The 13,490-nt window shown below is 53.0% G+C and overlaps 1 protein-coding gene across 6 annotated transcripts in view; it reads left to right on the top strand.

Annotated features, from left to right (window-relative positions):
* Positions 1-13,490, top strand: part of LHX6 (LIM homeobox 6) — a 24,460-nt gene extending 10,970 nt beyond the window's left edge. For 2 of the 6 annotated variants that reach the window (XM_032478358.1, XM_032478356.1), the window contains 6 exons: positions 583-803; positions 3,024-3,124; positions 3,342-3,437; positions 3,654-3,828; positions 7,034-7,137; positions 11,267-13,490. In XM_032478358.1, coding sequence (XP_032334249.1) covers positions 583-803; positions 3,024-3,124; positions 3,342-3,437; positions 3,654-3,828; positions 7,034-7,137; positions 11,267-11,287 — 718 coding nt within the window. In that variant the 3' untranslated portion in view covers positions 11,288-13,490. Of the gene's footprint in view, positions 1-582; positions 804-2,970; positions 3,125-3,341; positions 3,438-3,653; positions 3,829-7,033; positions 7,138-11,266 lie in introns of those variants that run through there. The other 4 variants (XM_032478357.1, XM_032478361.1, XM_032478359.1 and 1 more) reach the window with 3 other exon arrangements.

Below are 13,490 nucleotides of genomic sequence, written 5' to 3'. Positions count from 1 at the left end.
TTAACCAAGGTGCCCAGGGTCACAAAGCCAGTAAGTGCATATCTGTCTATGCTTCCAAGAAACTCTGAGCTTCTCTATAACTGGGTTACAGTTGCTTTATCTCTGGAGTCAGACTAGCTAGGGTTTGTATCCTTGTAAGCTGTGTGACCTTGTGCAACTTACTTTACCTCTCTGGTCCCCATTTTTCTCAATTTCAAAATGAAGATTAATTGGGCTTATCAACATAAAACTTAGAATCTTGCTGGGCAAGTGGTAAGTGCTCATAAATTTGCCTAAGTTATTACTATTATTATATATTTTCCCCAACCCGTATGATATATTTTAATGAGCAGGTTAATGTTATATACAAATATAAGTGATCGTTACAGGAAATATAGAAAACTCATAAAAGCACCAAGAAGAAAATAAAAACCACCCAACAGCTCACCGTCTAGGTGGGACTTGGCTGGGGGGGTGGTGAATCCAGACAAAAGGAAATGCTGAGTGAAGGCCCTCAGGAACTGGGGTGCGGCTGGACCACTAGGGTTTGATTGGCCTGTCTGAGCCTCACCTTCGCCCCTTCCCCGCCCCGGTGTCCTGCAGCCGATTTGGAACCAAGTGCGCACGGTGCGGCCGACAGATCTATGCCAGCGACTGGGTCCGGCGGGCGCGCGGCAACGCCTACCACCTAGCCTGTTTCGCCTGCTTCTCGTGCAAGCGCCAGCTATCCACGGGCGAGGAGTTTGGCCTGGTCGAGGAGAAGGTGCTGTGCCGTATCCACTACGACACCATGATCGAGAACCTCAAGAGGGCCGCCGAGAACGGTACCCAACCCGCCCCGCCCAGAAACTGGCCGCATTTCGGCCCCCTGTCCTATGTGACCCCACCTGACCCTGGCATCCCAGGGACTGCCCACACTTCTCTAGAGGCACTCGCCCCTTCATCACCTGGAGGTAGCCCGAGGGTGGGGCTGCCCAGGGACCTTGTGCTTCGGGCTCCATCATTTATTTACTGGAAAGTAGGAAGTCACCACCGGTCCTTGCAAATTACATTTCCTAATCTGTAAAATGGGGGTAATGATAAGACACCTCAAAGACAGATGAGTTGATGTGTTGTAAAGCCAAGAGGCACTCAATGAACGCTAGAGATGATTCTCATAATGGGGCAGCCTACTCCACTTTTGGACAGCTCTGATTGGCTTAGGGGCTCATCCCCACCAGCTGCCTGGAACCGTGCTTGGGCCAGTCTAGGGGAGATGATGTGACCCTGTTCTCCCAACTCCCACCTCAGCAGCTCCAAGCCAGAAGTTTGGGGGTGGGGGCTTCCATCCTGGATGGTTAGGAGAAAGGCCTTTAAGTCTGGAGACCTGAGCTTCTGTTTTGCTTCTGGCCTGTTGTGCTGACATATGAAGTTTCCTTTTCTCTCTGGGCCTCAGTCTCCCTAGTGTGCAAGATGGATGTTGGACTAGAGAGATCCGTAAGTCACTTCTGGATACTGTGATTTCCCAAGACACTTAGGCCCAGGAACAGGGTCCAGGTCTCCCAGGGATTGTGGGGGCTGAGTTATAAAGTGTCTGCCCCATCCCCAGTGCCTCTGAGGAGGGTTATGAACCATGCTGCCTCAATTTCCAGCCTGAGGACTAGTCAGGAATTCCCCTGAATGTTCCTGTCCATGGCCACACCAGGGCCATCACTTTCTCCAGCCAGGATGATGGCTAAGTGGGTTTGGGTGGGGAGCAAATGAAGTTGGAGTGCTTGAAGTTACCTGCAAATGACTGGGCAAGTCGGTAGTGGAGCTGGGATGGAAGCCCAGGAGTCAGAGGTTCCTCCACACTGTGACCCATCAGTGACTCCAGGCTCCTTCTGTACCTGGACCAACCAGGACCATCCCTAGTCACAGCCTTGCCAGTTACACTCCAGCTCTCACAGCCAGGCTTGGCTCCAGACTCCTACCATGCAAGGAAGCTTGAAGGCTTAAGGCCTCAGATCTCCTTTACTGAGCAGCCCTCAGTTTTGGCTACTGCTTTACTTTTTAAACCTAAACACACATATATGTCCATTATAGAAAATTTAGAAAGGATGGTTCAGCAAAAAGAAGAAAATAAAGACCACTCCAAACACCACCACCCCCTCACATTTTAGTGCATATCTTCTCAGATTTTGTTCTATGGAGAGTTTGTTTGGCTTTTCTTTTGAAGTGTTTTTTCCTAATTAAAAAAAAACTGTAAACAGTGGTGGAATTTCTGGAGATTTTTGTTTTCTTTTTTTGTGCTTACCTGAAATTTATCAGTTTTTGATAAGGAGCATGTATTGCCTTTGTATTCAGAAAAATGAGGTATTAAAAAATAAAACGGGAATATAATTAGTGTGATTATAAAAAGTAATGTAGGTGGAAAGAGAATAGCTAACATATACTCCAGTTAACAAAATTAAACCTTAGAGAACTAGGATAACAACATATGATCGTCATAAAAACTTCAGAAGTTGCAGAAACCATTGAAGTAGAGTTGCCATAGTTGCACTTCTCAGGGTTAATCACTACTAACACTTTGATGTATATCCTTCCAACGGTTTTGCTTCCATCCATTTTTACAAAATTAGGATCACAGTTCTGTAACCTGCTTGCTTCCTATCTGCACCAGCCTTTGGTTTCACCAGTTTATCAAGGAGGGAGCCCAATATGGGACGCTAGAGTCAGCCAGCTGTCAGAATACTAGTCGAAATGTCCTGGGCAGGGACTTTCTTCTCTCTGAGCCTCAGAAGCTGAGAAATCCTCCGCTGTAACATGAGAATAAGGTCACCCATCCTCAGGGCTGTGAGACCTACAGGGTACACCGAAAGAGTAGCGTCTGGTACTAAGCAGACGCTCAGAAGTGGAAGCCCCTTCCCCAAAAGACTGAGCTCAGGGACTAGGACCCTGGGATCCCCGCTCCCCGCCAATTCCCTCCTGACACTTCCAGGGACCAGCTCCCCCCACCCCCGTCCTTTCCAGGCTGCCACTAGAAGAGATGGGGACGCGTGGTCAGCCACTTCTGTCGCCCCCAGGGAACGGCCTCACGCTGGAGGGGGCAGTGCCCTCGGAACAGGACAGTCAGCCCAAGCCGGCCAAGCGCGCGCGGACGTCCTTCACCGCCGAGCAGCTGCAGGTACCGCCGCGGGCCGCGTGTGGCCGCATGTGGGCGGGGCCTCGGGGTGGGCGTGGTTGAGAGGGCCTCCTGACTCCGCCCCTCTGCCTGGACCCTCGGGTGGCGGGGAGGGGCTGTAGCTGTCTGGGGCGTGGCCTCCGGGCCGGAGCCTCTGATTGGGCCGGGGCCTTGGCGACCTCCGCGGGCTCGTGCCTCACCGCCCCGCGGCGCCTGGCAGGTTATGCAGGCGCAGTTCGCGCAGGACAACAACCCCGACGCACAGACGCTGCAGAAGCTGGCGGACATGACGGGCCTCAGCCGAAGGGTCATCCAGGTGGGGCCGGGAGTGGGCGGGGCCTTCGGGTCTGGGGCGGGGACTAGGGACCTGGGGGCGGGCCCTCGAGCGCGGAGCTGGGCTGCGGAGCCGCGGGTCCAGGGCGCACGTGGCCGCCCTTCCTCAGATGGCGACGAGGCAGCCACGCCTGGGGTCCTACCGCGGCGCATCCGGCCCTTTTCCGTGAGGCTGAGGCTGCTGAGGCTGTCGTTCCAGGTGTGGTTTCAAAACTGCCGGGCGCGTCATAAAAAGCACACGCCGCAGCATCCCGTGCCGCCCTCCGGGGCGCCGCCCTCCCGCCTCCCTTCCGCCCTGTCCGACGACATCCACTACTCTCCGTTCAGTAGCCCCGAGCGGGCTCGCATGGTCACCCTGCACGGCTACATTGAGAGTAAGTGACCGCGACAACTTGGCCGTCGGACCTTTGGGAAGGGGGGAGAGTGGAGGAGTGTGCGTGGGCGGCCGAGCTGTGCGGACGCGATGCTGAGCCTCGTGAGTGGAGATGTTCCGCGCAGCCGTTCCGACCTGGTGGTTGGGGAGAGGAGTTAAGTTCCCCAGCTCTGCCTCAGTGGGGTTAGACCCTTGATAGAGACAAGCCATTCACCATTCAAAAAATACTTTCCAAGAACCCACTCTGTGCCAGGGCCCAGAGACTAGGGAGAGAGTAAGATGGATAAAGTCCCTGCCTTGGTGGAGCCTGCGTTCTGGTGGGAGAGACATGAAACAATACCAGATTGATGAACATTTGGTTTTTATTGTGTTAATTCCTCTGGTAAAGATGCTGAATGGGAATGTCTGGAGATGTCACCTCTCAGCAGGCTGAGACCAGAAGGATGGGTAGGAATCACTGAGACACAAAGAGTGGGGAAAGAGAAGTGCAGGCAACAGGAACCGAATGTAGGCAGAAAGCAGTGTGTCATGGACCTCGTCCACAGTTCGGGCACACTGTGGGGTTGTAGAAGAAAGCCAGTGTGGCAGGAGTACCCAGGGCTCCTGGGTGCTGCAGTCTAGGTAAGTCAGCTGACCTCCATGAACCTCAGTTTCCTCATCCGTAAACTGGGACATCAGTAATGCCTACCTCACAGGGTTGTGAGGATCTGCTCCTGCATTCAGTGAATATTTGTTGAATGTCTTTTGTACTCTAAGCACTGGGATACGACAGAAAACATCACAGACCAAACCTGTGTGCTCCTGAGGCTCACATTGCAGGATGGGATGGGGGGAGAGACAGTAAACTAATAAAGGAGGGAGGGCAGGCATGTCAATGGGGACTGGGCACTGGGAGGGAAATGAGGTGGCAGGTCATGGCGGAGTGACCTTTAAGCAGGAAGAAAGATAGAACCTTGTGCCTTTCTAGGGGATGAACAGGTGACAATCTGCTATTGAGCAGATGCTTATCACAGACTTTCTTTCCCTTTGAGGCTGTTTCCATTGATTGTTGCCACAAAGCTGGGCGTGACCAGAAAAATAGAAGTGGTGACAACATACCCACAAACTCAAACCCTCCCTTCTCTGGCTCTAAGTAAATGGGAAAGAGATATGAGGTCAGAGAGAGCACAGCTGTGTACTGAGCCCCTGCCATGTGCCAGGCACTGTACTAACACATGTTTCTAAACCTCAGAGATCACCATCCCATTGTACATATGAGGAAACTAAGGGCCTGCGGTAAATTAGTGGGAGTCAGGATTCCTTAACGATCGAGAGTGCCCTTTAGTGTCAGACTTTGGGGCTTCAAATCCTGTCCCTGCCACTTACTAGCTGTGTGACATTTGACAAGGTTCTTAGCATCCCTAAATACCAGTTTCCTCATCTGTAAGAATGAGAACAGTAAGAATCCAATCTCTTTAAAAAAAAAAAGTACTTATTTCACAGCAGCGTTGTGAGCATCAAATGAGATCACTGACCTAATGTCTTCAGCATTTAGTAAATGCTGGATAAGTATTAGCTGCTCTTGTGATGGTGGCGGTGGTTCTGGCTGGCAGAGCTGGGAGTGCAGAGTCCTGCCTACCATACCAGGCTGCCAGTTGGAAATCATGTCTCTTTGTTCTGTTCCATTTCTGAACCATCTGCTCAGTAGGAGGGACTTTATTCTCCTTTTCTCTTCTAAACAATGACACGTTCAGCCTGCATAGAGCCCACTGACGATCAAGTTTATCTGTTAAAGGCATCAAGGACCAGGGATCTCTAGGTACCAAGAGTCTGGGCCAGCAGCCAGCACTTGCTGTGGAGTTAGAAAGGGATCTAGGTGACCCCGTGGGGAGTGGGGCCTTGGCTTCCAGAATCACACCAGGGCTCTGCCCACATACTTTGTTGGCCAAGCCTGGAACTGTCTTGAACACCTAGCGAAGGGCCTGAGCCCTTTCCTCTTCCCGTCAAGGTGAACCCAGCTTGGGGCAGAAGGTGTCAAGGGTGTTTGGACCCACTACCTCTTGCTGAATGACTGAAGGTCACCTTAGCAATTTAACTTGCAGTTCACTGAATTCAGTTTCCTCGGTTTCCCAGAGCCTTCCAGCCTCTGGAATCTAAAAAAAAGAAAAAAGCAAAAAAAGAAAACTTTGGAAACAGACCCCAGAAATATGTGCACACACATAGTTTCCCAAGTAATCTCAGGCTGTTCATGGACCCCTAGAACCCCCCCCGGTTAAGACTCACAAATCTTGTACAACCACTTTATTCTATAGATGAGGGGACTATGGCTCAAAAAGGCACAGCAACTGGTCTTCAGTTACATGTCAATTGTAAGTCTCTGTACAGGGTTCTTTCCCCTGTGACCAAAGAGGATGAAGTGCAGAGAACAGGGAGGACACAGACTTCTCTTCTCCACTGTAGTGGTAAAGAGGTGAAAGCATGAGAGCTTCAGGTCAGACATCAGGATGGACAGTTTTAGATGTTGGAATAGGGTACAGAGATTCAGTCAACAAATAGTTAAAGAGTACCTACTAGAGCCCATGCCTCATTCTAGGTACTGGAAATCTACACTGATCTAGAATCTAGAAAACAGGCAAAAATCCCCCCACCCCACCCCAACCCAGCTCATTGGAGCTTGCATTGTAGCTGGCAAAGACACATAATATCAAATAAACAACAGAAATAGATGGTAAGTCAGATGATGGTAAGTGCTAAGGGGGAAAAATAAAGCTAACAAGGAGGAAAGTGGGGTGGGGTGGATATTGGTGTTGGGTTGCAATTGTGAATAGGGTGGTCAGGGAGAGCATCATAAAGAAGGTGACAGGTGAGTGAAGGGTCTTTTAGCTGGTCTCGGGGGAAAATTTTGGTGATTGGGAGATAAGGAGGCACAAAGCACTGAGGGAGGATCCTAATGGATGGGGTACAGCCTTGCGTGTAGGAGATGTTCTGTACATATTCATTTATGAGTGTTTATTAGTGAGCCAGACTGTTACCATATAGCACTTTATAGATAGATCATAAAGACTTCCACATTGCAACCAACCCTATTGAAATTTTGCCCAGGGCCACCCAGCTGCTAAGTGGCAGAGGTGAAACTGGCCCCAGGACTCCAGCCTGCCCAGCACGGGGCTGGTGGGATCCTGCATGGAGGCTGGGGGATGGGCTCCAAGGCATCCTCTCGTCCACAGGTCAGGTACAGTGCGGGCAGGTGCACTGCCGGCTGCCTTACACCGCGCCCCCGGTCCACCTCAAAGCTGATATGGATGGGCCACTCTCCAACCGGGGTGAGAAGGTAAATGGAACCAGGTTGGGTCTGGTGGGTCAGATCCACCCTCCTGGGATGGGTTTCTGGCAGGACTCTCATCACTGAGTGGGCACCACGCCACTTTGTGGCAGACCCTCTGCCCAGCATACTCAGGCCCCTGCTGTTCCCTCAAGGCAGTCCCTTGAGCAGGTGCCAGTGTGTTCCATGTGCACGGCCAGCCTCCTTGCGGCCTCCCGCTGATGGCTGGCTTTCTCTTTTTCAGATTTGTGGATTTAGTTTCTTTGCTCAAACTTTGCAGTTCCAAGGAGGGCTTATGTAAATCACACGCCACCCTGCCTCCCACCATCTCACGGGTTCCTCTTACTTCCTCCTTTGTATTCTGTTGGTTGGGAGTGAATATCCCCGAGCTGATGGGGCCCAGGGACAGCAGGTCAGCCAGTGACGTCGGTCACTTGTCAAGTCCTCCCTTGTGGAACCCGAGCTCTGGGTTGTCTCGAGCATTAGGACTGAACATCCAAAGGTGCTTAGACATCACCCAGTCCAGTGGCTTGAAAGTTTTATTTTTAAGCTTGAGGACCCATTTGTTGACTCTTCCTTAAGGCATGATGCAGATGCAAGGGCTGGAGCTGCTCTGGGTGAGATTGTAGAGACAGTAGGGCCCCTACCTCCCTCTCTGCTCCAATACGCCTCTCAGCGAGCTTTGAAAGACACTCCCTTATTTTAGAGATGGGGAAATTGAGGCTCAGGAAGCTCAAGGTCACAGAGCCTGAATGAGAACCCTTGTCTGTGTTCATCTCACTTATTCATTTATTCAGCTGACATTTGCTACGTACTGATCATGCCTGGGAGCCCTGAGTCATTTGCCAGGAACACAGAGATGAAGAAAGCACAGTTCCTGCCCTTGAGGAGGCCAAGGGAGCTGGCGGGGGGTGGGGCGCAGCTCAGGAGAAACACAGAAAGACTTCCCGGAGGAAGGCACGCCTGAGCCCAGGCCTGAAGGCTGAGTCAGAGTTTGGCAGAGAAGGCATGAGCCACCACGGCTCTCAGGGAACCTGGAGCAATTCAGTGCTGCTGGCGCACAGGCTTGGGAAGAAGAGGAGTGAGAGGCGAGGGTTTTGGGCTGCCAGGTGGAGGAGCATGGACCGTGGTGGGACCTGGAGGCCTCTTTCAGAAGCATCAGTGTAGTGGTCCTCAGAGAGGCAAGGAGCCCTGGGAGTCAGCGGGAATGCTGGGCCAGGGAGAGAGGGCCAGACCTTTGAGCTGAGTGCCATGTGCCTCAGCATGATTTGGGCAGCTTATAAAGATGCCCATCCTAGCCTCCTCACTAGAGAGCTGGTGCGGAGGCCTGCGGCAGAGCCCAGGGATCTGCAGGTGTAACACCGAGCTGATGTGATCTTGATTGAGCACCTACTGTGCGTTGGTCTCTGTGCTGGGTGCCATGGAGGAAGGTGGATGGTGGGGGGCGGGGTACAGACAGCCAGTAGGACCAAAAGGTTTATAAGTAAGTGGTAGTACCTATTCAACACGAAATCCCGCAAGCCCTGGGGGTGGGTGAGCACACCCCAGGAACGTCCCCTCTGAGGCTGTCGTGCTCACAGGAAGAGCTGCTGTTGGTTGAAGAGCTCCTCTGTTCACGGCAGGCACCTTACACCTGTGGTCTCCCAGTGCCTGTGGATATGAGGATGGTGTCCTCATGGTAAAGATAAGGAAACAGAGGCTCAGAGAGGTGACACAGTTGGTCCAGGGATGTATGTAACAAGTCCATCAGACTCTGAAGTCCACCGAGTTCAGTAATCACTTCCTTCTGTGCAGCACTTTACAGTTTACACAGTGCTCTGACCGTGCCCTTCATAGCTTCCCTGGAGGAGGACAATGGTTGACTCCATTTCATACCTGCAGAAACTGGGGGCTTGGCCAGCACAGTAACTCACTCAGGGCCACCCAGTGAGCGTGGGGACAGCTGGTCTCAATCCTAGGACTGCCTGCCTCAGGCTGCCCCCATCCTATGGAGCGTGTAAGTCCCATCAGACCTGGCACTGCAGAGGTGAGCTGGCCAGGTTCTTGTCCTTAAGGAGGGAGCAGGAGGCAGGCAGCTACACCACAGGATGACAGGGCAGTTGAGGTGAGGGAAGGACATGTCCTTTGAGGACCCAGAAGATGGACTGACCAGCTCTCGCGGGGGGAAGCAGGAGACGACAAGAGCATGTGCCAAGATCAAGACATAAAAGGAACCTGGATTTGAGGGACTGTGTGGCCGAGGCTCAGGGAAGTGGGGGGAAGGGCCTGGACCTTCAAGCAAGGAGCTTAGGCATTTCCCAGAGGGCAGGGGGAAGCCTTGGAAGGGTTTAGGGCTGGGCTCAGCACTTGGAGATGAGCCCTTGTCTCCTGGTCGCTCAGCTGAGTGTGTGGTTATGTCTGGTAAAGCCTGAAGGCTGAGCTGGTCTGGGGTCTGGCAGCTTTGGCTGGAGGAGGTTTGGCTGCGGAGCCAGAGTTCTCCCTTGCTGGGCCTCATCCCCAGCTTCACGTCCAGCAGCTCTGCAGAGAAACGTCTCCCCTGTTCTTCACGACCTTCTGCCCTCTCACTGTCAGACCTTCCTGCCGGCTCCCAGGGACCTTTTCTGTCCACATCTTGCCAAACCCACAGGGCCTGGTGGGCTGTGTGCGGCCAGTCAGTACAGAGCCTTTCTCCCAAGTCCCTCCGAGCCTGTGCCGGCTTAGCCGTGAGGAGACTCAGTGCCCCTGGGGCAGCACCCCCAACCCGCTCATCAGGACCAGCGCCGGCCTGGCCAGAGGGGTGCTCTGAACATCCGGGGTGGCACCCACTCACCTACTGTCTCCACCACCTCATCATCTGGCCACGTGTGCCTGGGAGTTTCCAGAATCACACCTCTTCCTGGTCACAGCCCCTGATCCCCTCATTCAAAGCATGGGAGGCCCTTAGAAATCAGGGCCCAGTCGCCATCAGTCAGATGGAGAGGCTGAAGCCCATGGAAAGGAAGAGTCCTTCAGAGTCATCCCTCTCGAGAAAGCTTCTCTTAGGAAAAACCCAAAGCCAGGTGTCCCAGAGCCCAGAGGAGAGCGGACTGAATCCCAGCTCCGCCACCTTCTCATTCGGAGACCTAGGGACCTAATTCACTTCTCTGAGCCTCGGTTCCTTCATCCACAAGATGGGGATAATAATAGTCCCCACCGTGTAAGACTGGGAGCAAGTGCGATCATATCTGTAAAAGCCTAGCACAGGGCCTGGGGCACAGAAAGTGCTCGCAGCTGTGGGTCGTTATTACGACTACACTTACAGAGGTCACTGCCATCGCTTTCCTCCATCTCTCCTCTTGGTAACTGACCTGGGCAGGTAGCAGTCCTGATCAGAAAATGGAACCGCCTTATGGCTGTACCCGCTTGATGTCCCCGGACCGCTTGAAACCTCCTCCTGACACTTTACTGTCAAAAGGCGCATCTCATTGACCAAACAGTCAATAATCCTTGACCTGAACTTTAGGGGACTGGCTGTGTGGGCGGCAGTGAGGGGTCAGCTGGGCACTTTAGGTGGGAGAGGGAGAGGGAAGGGGGCAGTCCGTCCCTGACCACCCACTGTGTGTCAGGCACCTGGTGTGTGTTAGCCATCTGCCTCTCGAGGTGCTTGGCAAAGTGAAGGGCTAGGCCCGTTGCCTGGTGCTTGATAAGCACCGATGAGGACTGTCATGGTGGCCTGGAGAGGTAGAAAGCCTGCTCTCAGTCAGGCCTGGGTTGCCTAGCTGTGTGATCGTGGGCTCACTCATCTTCACCTCTCTGGCCTCAGCGCCCTCCCCGGTAAAAAGGAGACGATGGTGAGACACCCTCGGGGTGAGGCGAGGTTTTCGTGAAATAACGCACCCAGTGCCCAGTAGACATTTGCCGCTGCCCTCCTCTCTCACTGCATCCTCCCTGTTCTGAGGAAGAGGTTTTGTCTTTCCCATTTGACAGATGAGGAAACTTGCTCAGAGAGGTGAAGTGAGTTGCCCAAGGTCCCACAGCAAGTAAGTGACTGAGCCAGGATTTGAACCCAGAGGTGGGTCCTGGGCCACCCTCATTCTCCAGGCCTTCGAAGACCTCTGGGGGGCTGCCAGGATTGGGGGCAGGCCCCAACTCAGCCACCCCCCATGCCGTCCTCCTGCAGGTCATCCTTTTTCAGTACTAACGCTGCCGGCACTTCCGCATCTGTCCGTGGGTGCCCCACAGCTGCCTCTCAGCCGCTGAAACCCGGAGTCCGAGTCGCTGCCAGGGATCCACCCGCTCCGCATCCACCCCTCATCCGCCATCCTGCCCGCCACCAGCGGGGCCCCCCCGGCCTGGCCCTCCCCTCTCCTGCTGAGAACCAGAACCCGCTAGGAACACCACGGAGTCCTGCTCCCGGAAGGCAGAGCTCCCTGAAATCTGGAGCCAGGGCGAAACAACAGCCCGGTTTCCCCATTTATACAGGAGTCATCTTCAACTTAAGCTGATTACAATAGCAAAAGGCCGAATTGAATTGCGCGACGTCAACAGCCTTCCAATTGACAGGTTTTCTTTCCTCCCATATTGGCCTTTATTTACTTCTTCCTTGGAACCATCTCTGAATTCTGAATAGCCGACAACCCCCAGTGTTATCCATTCTGTTGCTTTTGTCTGGAAAACTCTACAGTGTTTGTGGGATGTCCCCAAAGGAGAGCTCTGTTCTAATTTTATCATTTCCATCTGTCTGGTTATGTCAAGTCAATTCAGACAGAGAAGAGACACTGACCAACCCTGAGAGGCCCAACAGGGCAGAGATGGAGGCCTGCCCAGACCAAGAGGCAGGGGGTTAAGTGGGGGCTGGGGGTGGGGTGGGCAAAGCCCCCCATCCATTGGTTTGGCAATCCAGGAGCAGAATGTGGCACATTGGGCTGGGAGAGGCGCTAGCCATTTTAAGGAGAGGAAAGAAGAAACTCGGGTTGGGGCCCTGCTCCCACCTACTTATCCAGTGTATGTGCAGGGGACCTAGCAGAGATGGTGTCTGCTCTGTGTGGGGACATTTCTGAGTGTTTGGACAGGTTAGAATTGGGGTCCCTTGTTGGCTACTTGTTGATTCCTGATAGGGGTGCTTGGGCCATGTCTTCTTTTGGGGGAACCACTCATGGGGGTGCTGGGAAACAGAGCCCAGGAAAACAGCAGTCAGGGTGTTCATTCTAGACCCGTCGCTGAGTCCAGAGAGGGTGCCGGCTGCCCAGGTGAGTGCGCCAGGCCCAGGATTCTAGCTGGCCCTTCTGGGTTTCCCCATCAGCCCTGCCCAGAGCCAGCCCCACCCACTCCTGAGGATGCAGGCCAGACCCAGCTGTGCTCACAGCCACCCTGTCCTGCTGCAACTCTTCTGCCCCAAACAAAAGGGCTTGGGCTATACAAGACCACGATTTATGTTTTCAGGGGACACCCATTTGTCCCAAGCTTATCTTGTAATTTTAGAATAACTTGGTGTCCTGATGCATTTCCCACTAGAGGCTGCTAGTAAGCATGTTTCAGCCCAAGTCCTCCTTCCTGCTTTGGTTAACCTGGTATGTTGCTTTTGGAAGGAGACTCCAGGCCAGGGAAAGCAAGTTCATGATACAAATGTATCTGCTGTTCCTGTGTCCACCCATGGCAGACATGGCTAATCGACTGCAGCACTCTCTGTCTCACTGAGGCTGGAGAAGGTTTCAGAATCCAGATGCTTGCAATTGGCACTGAAAATGAAAACCTATCGGCCATTCTTGCTATGGGACCTGGAGGAGGGCTGGGCCTGGGTGCAGCCCAAGAAGGGAAGTTGCTTCTTTCTCCTTTCAAAGATGGTTTCGGCTGACTCAGGGCAAATAGAAGGTACCCCTCAGAATGTGGGCAGTGCAGCTGGGTGCAGAACTCAGTGAATAACGTGTACCCAGCCCTGCGCTCGGTGCTGATGTTAACAGAAGCAGCTTGGCTCCGATGCCTGGTGATTGGGGAGCTCTGATCTTTCCTTTGATTTTTTCTCCCCATGATAGAAGTCCCGAGCACAGTCATGTGGTGAGTGGCCAGCTGAGCCCTGCCCAGGGACACCCAGAACCCACTCTGCCTTGAGCCTCCCCCCCAGGGTCTGTTCCTTGCGTGGATCACGTGGTCGTAGCATGTTGCGGTTCAGACATGTCTCCACTAGCCTGTTAGAGCAGCCTGGGAACGTACAGGCCAACAAGACTATTTATTTAAATACAAAACAAAAGGGGGAAAACACACACGCGTGGAAAAAAATTGTAAGCACTTTTTTGTAAAACCAATGTCTGTTTTGTTACCTACCTTTCATGTTGTGCTTTGTAAATGTCTTATTTGTGTAATAAATAAAGTTAATGCAGGTGGAAGTGCTGGCACTTACATCCAGA

Source organism: Camelus ferus, chromosome 4 (genome assembly GCF_009834535.1).
Source record: "Camelus ferus isolate YT-003-E chromosome 4, BCGSAC_Cfer_1.0, whole genome shotgun sequence".
Lineage (NCBI taxonomy): Eukaryota > Metazoa > Chordata > Mammalia > Artiodactyla > Camelidae > Camelus > Camelus ferus.
The sequence above is the reverse complement of the archived record's forward strand: the minus strand, read 5'-3'. Positions and strand labels throughout refer to the sequence as shown.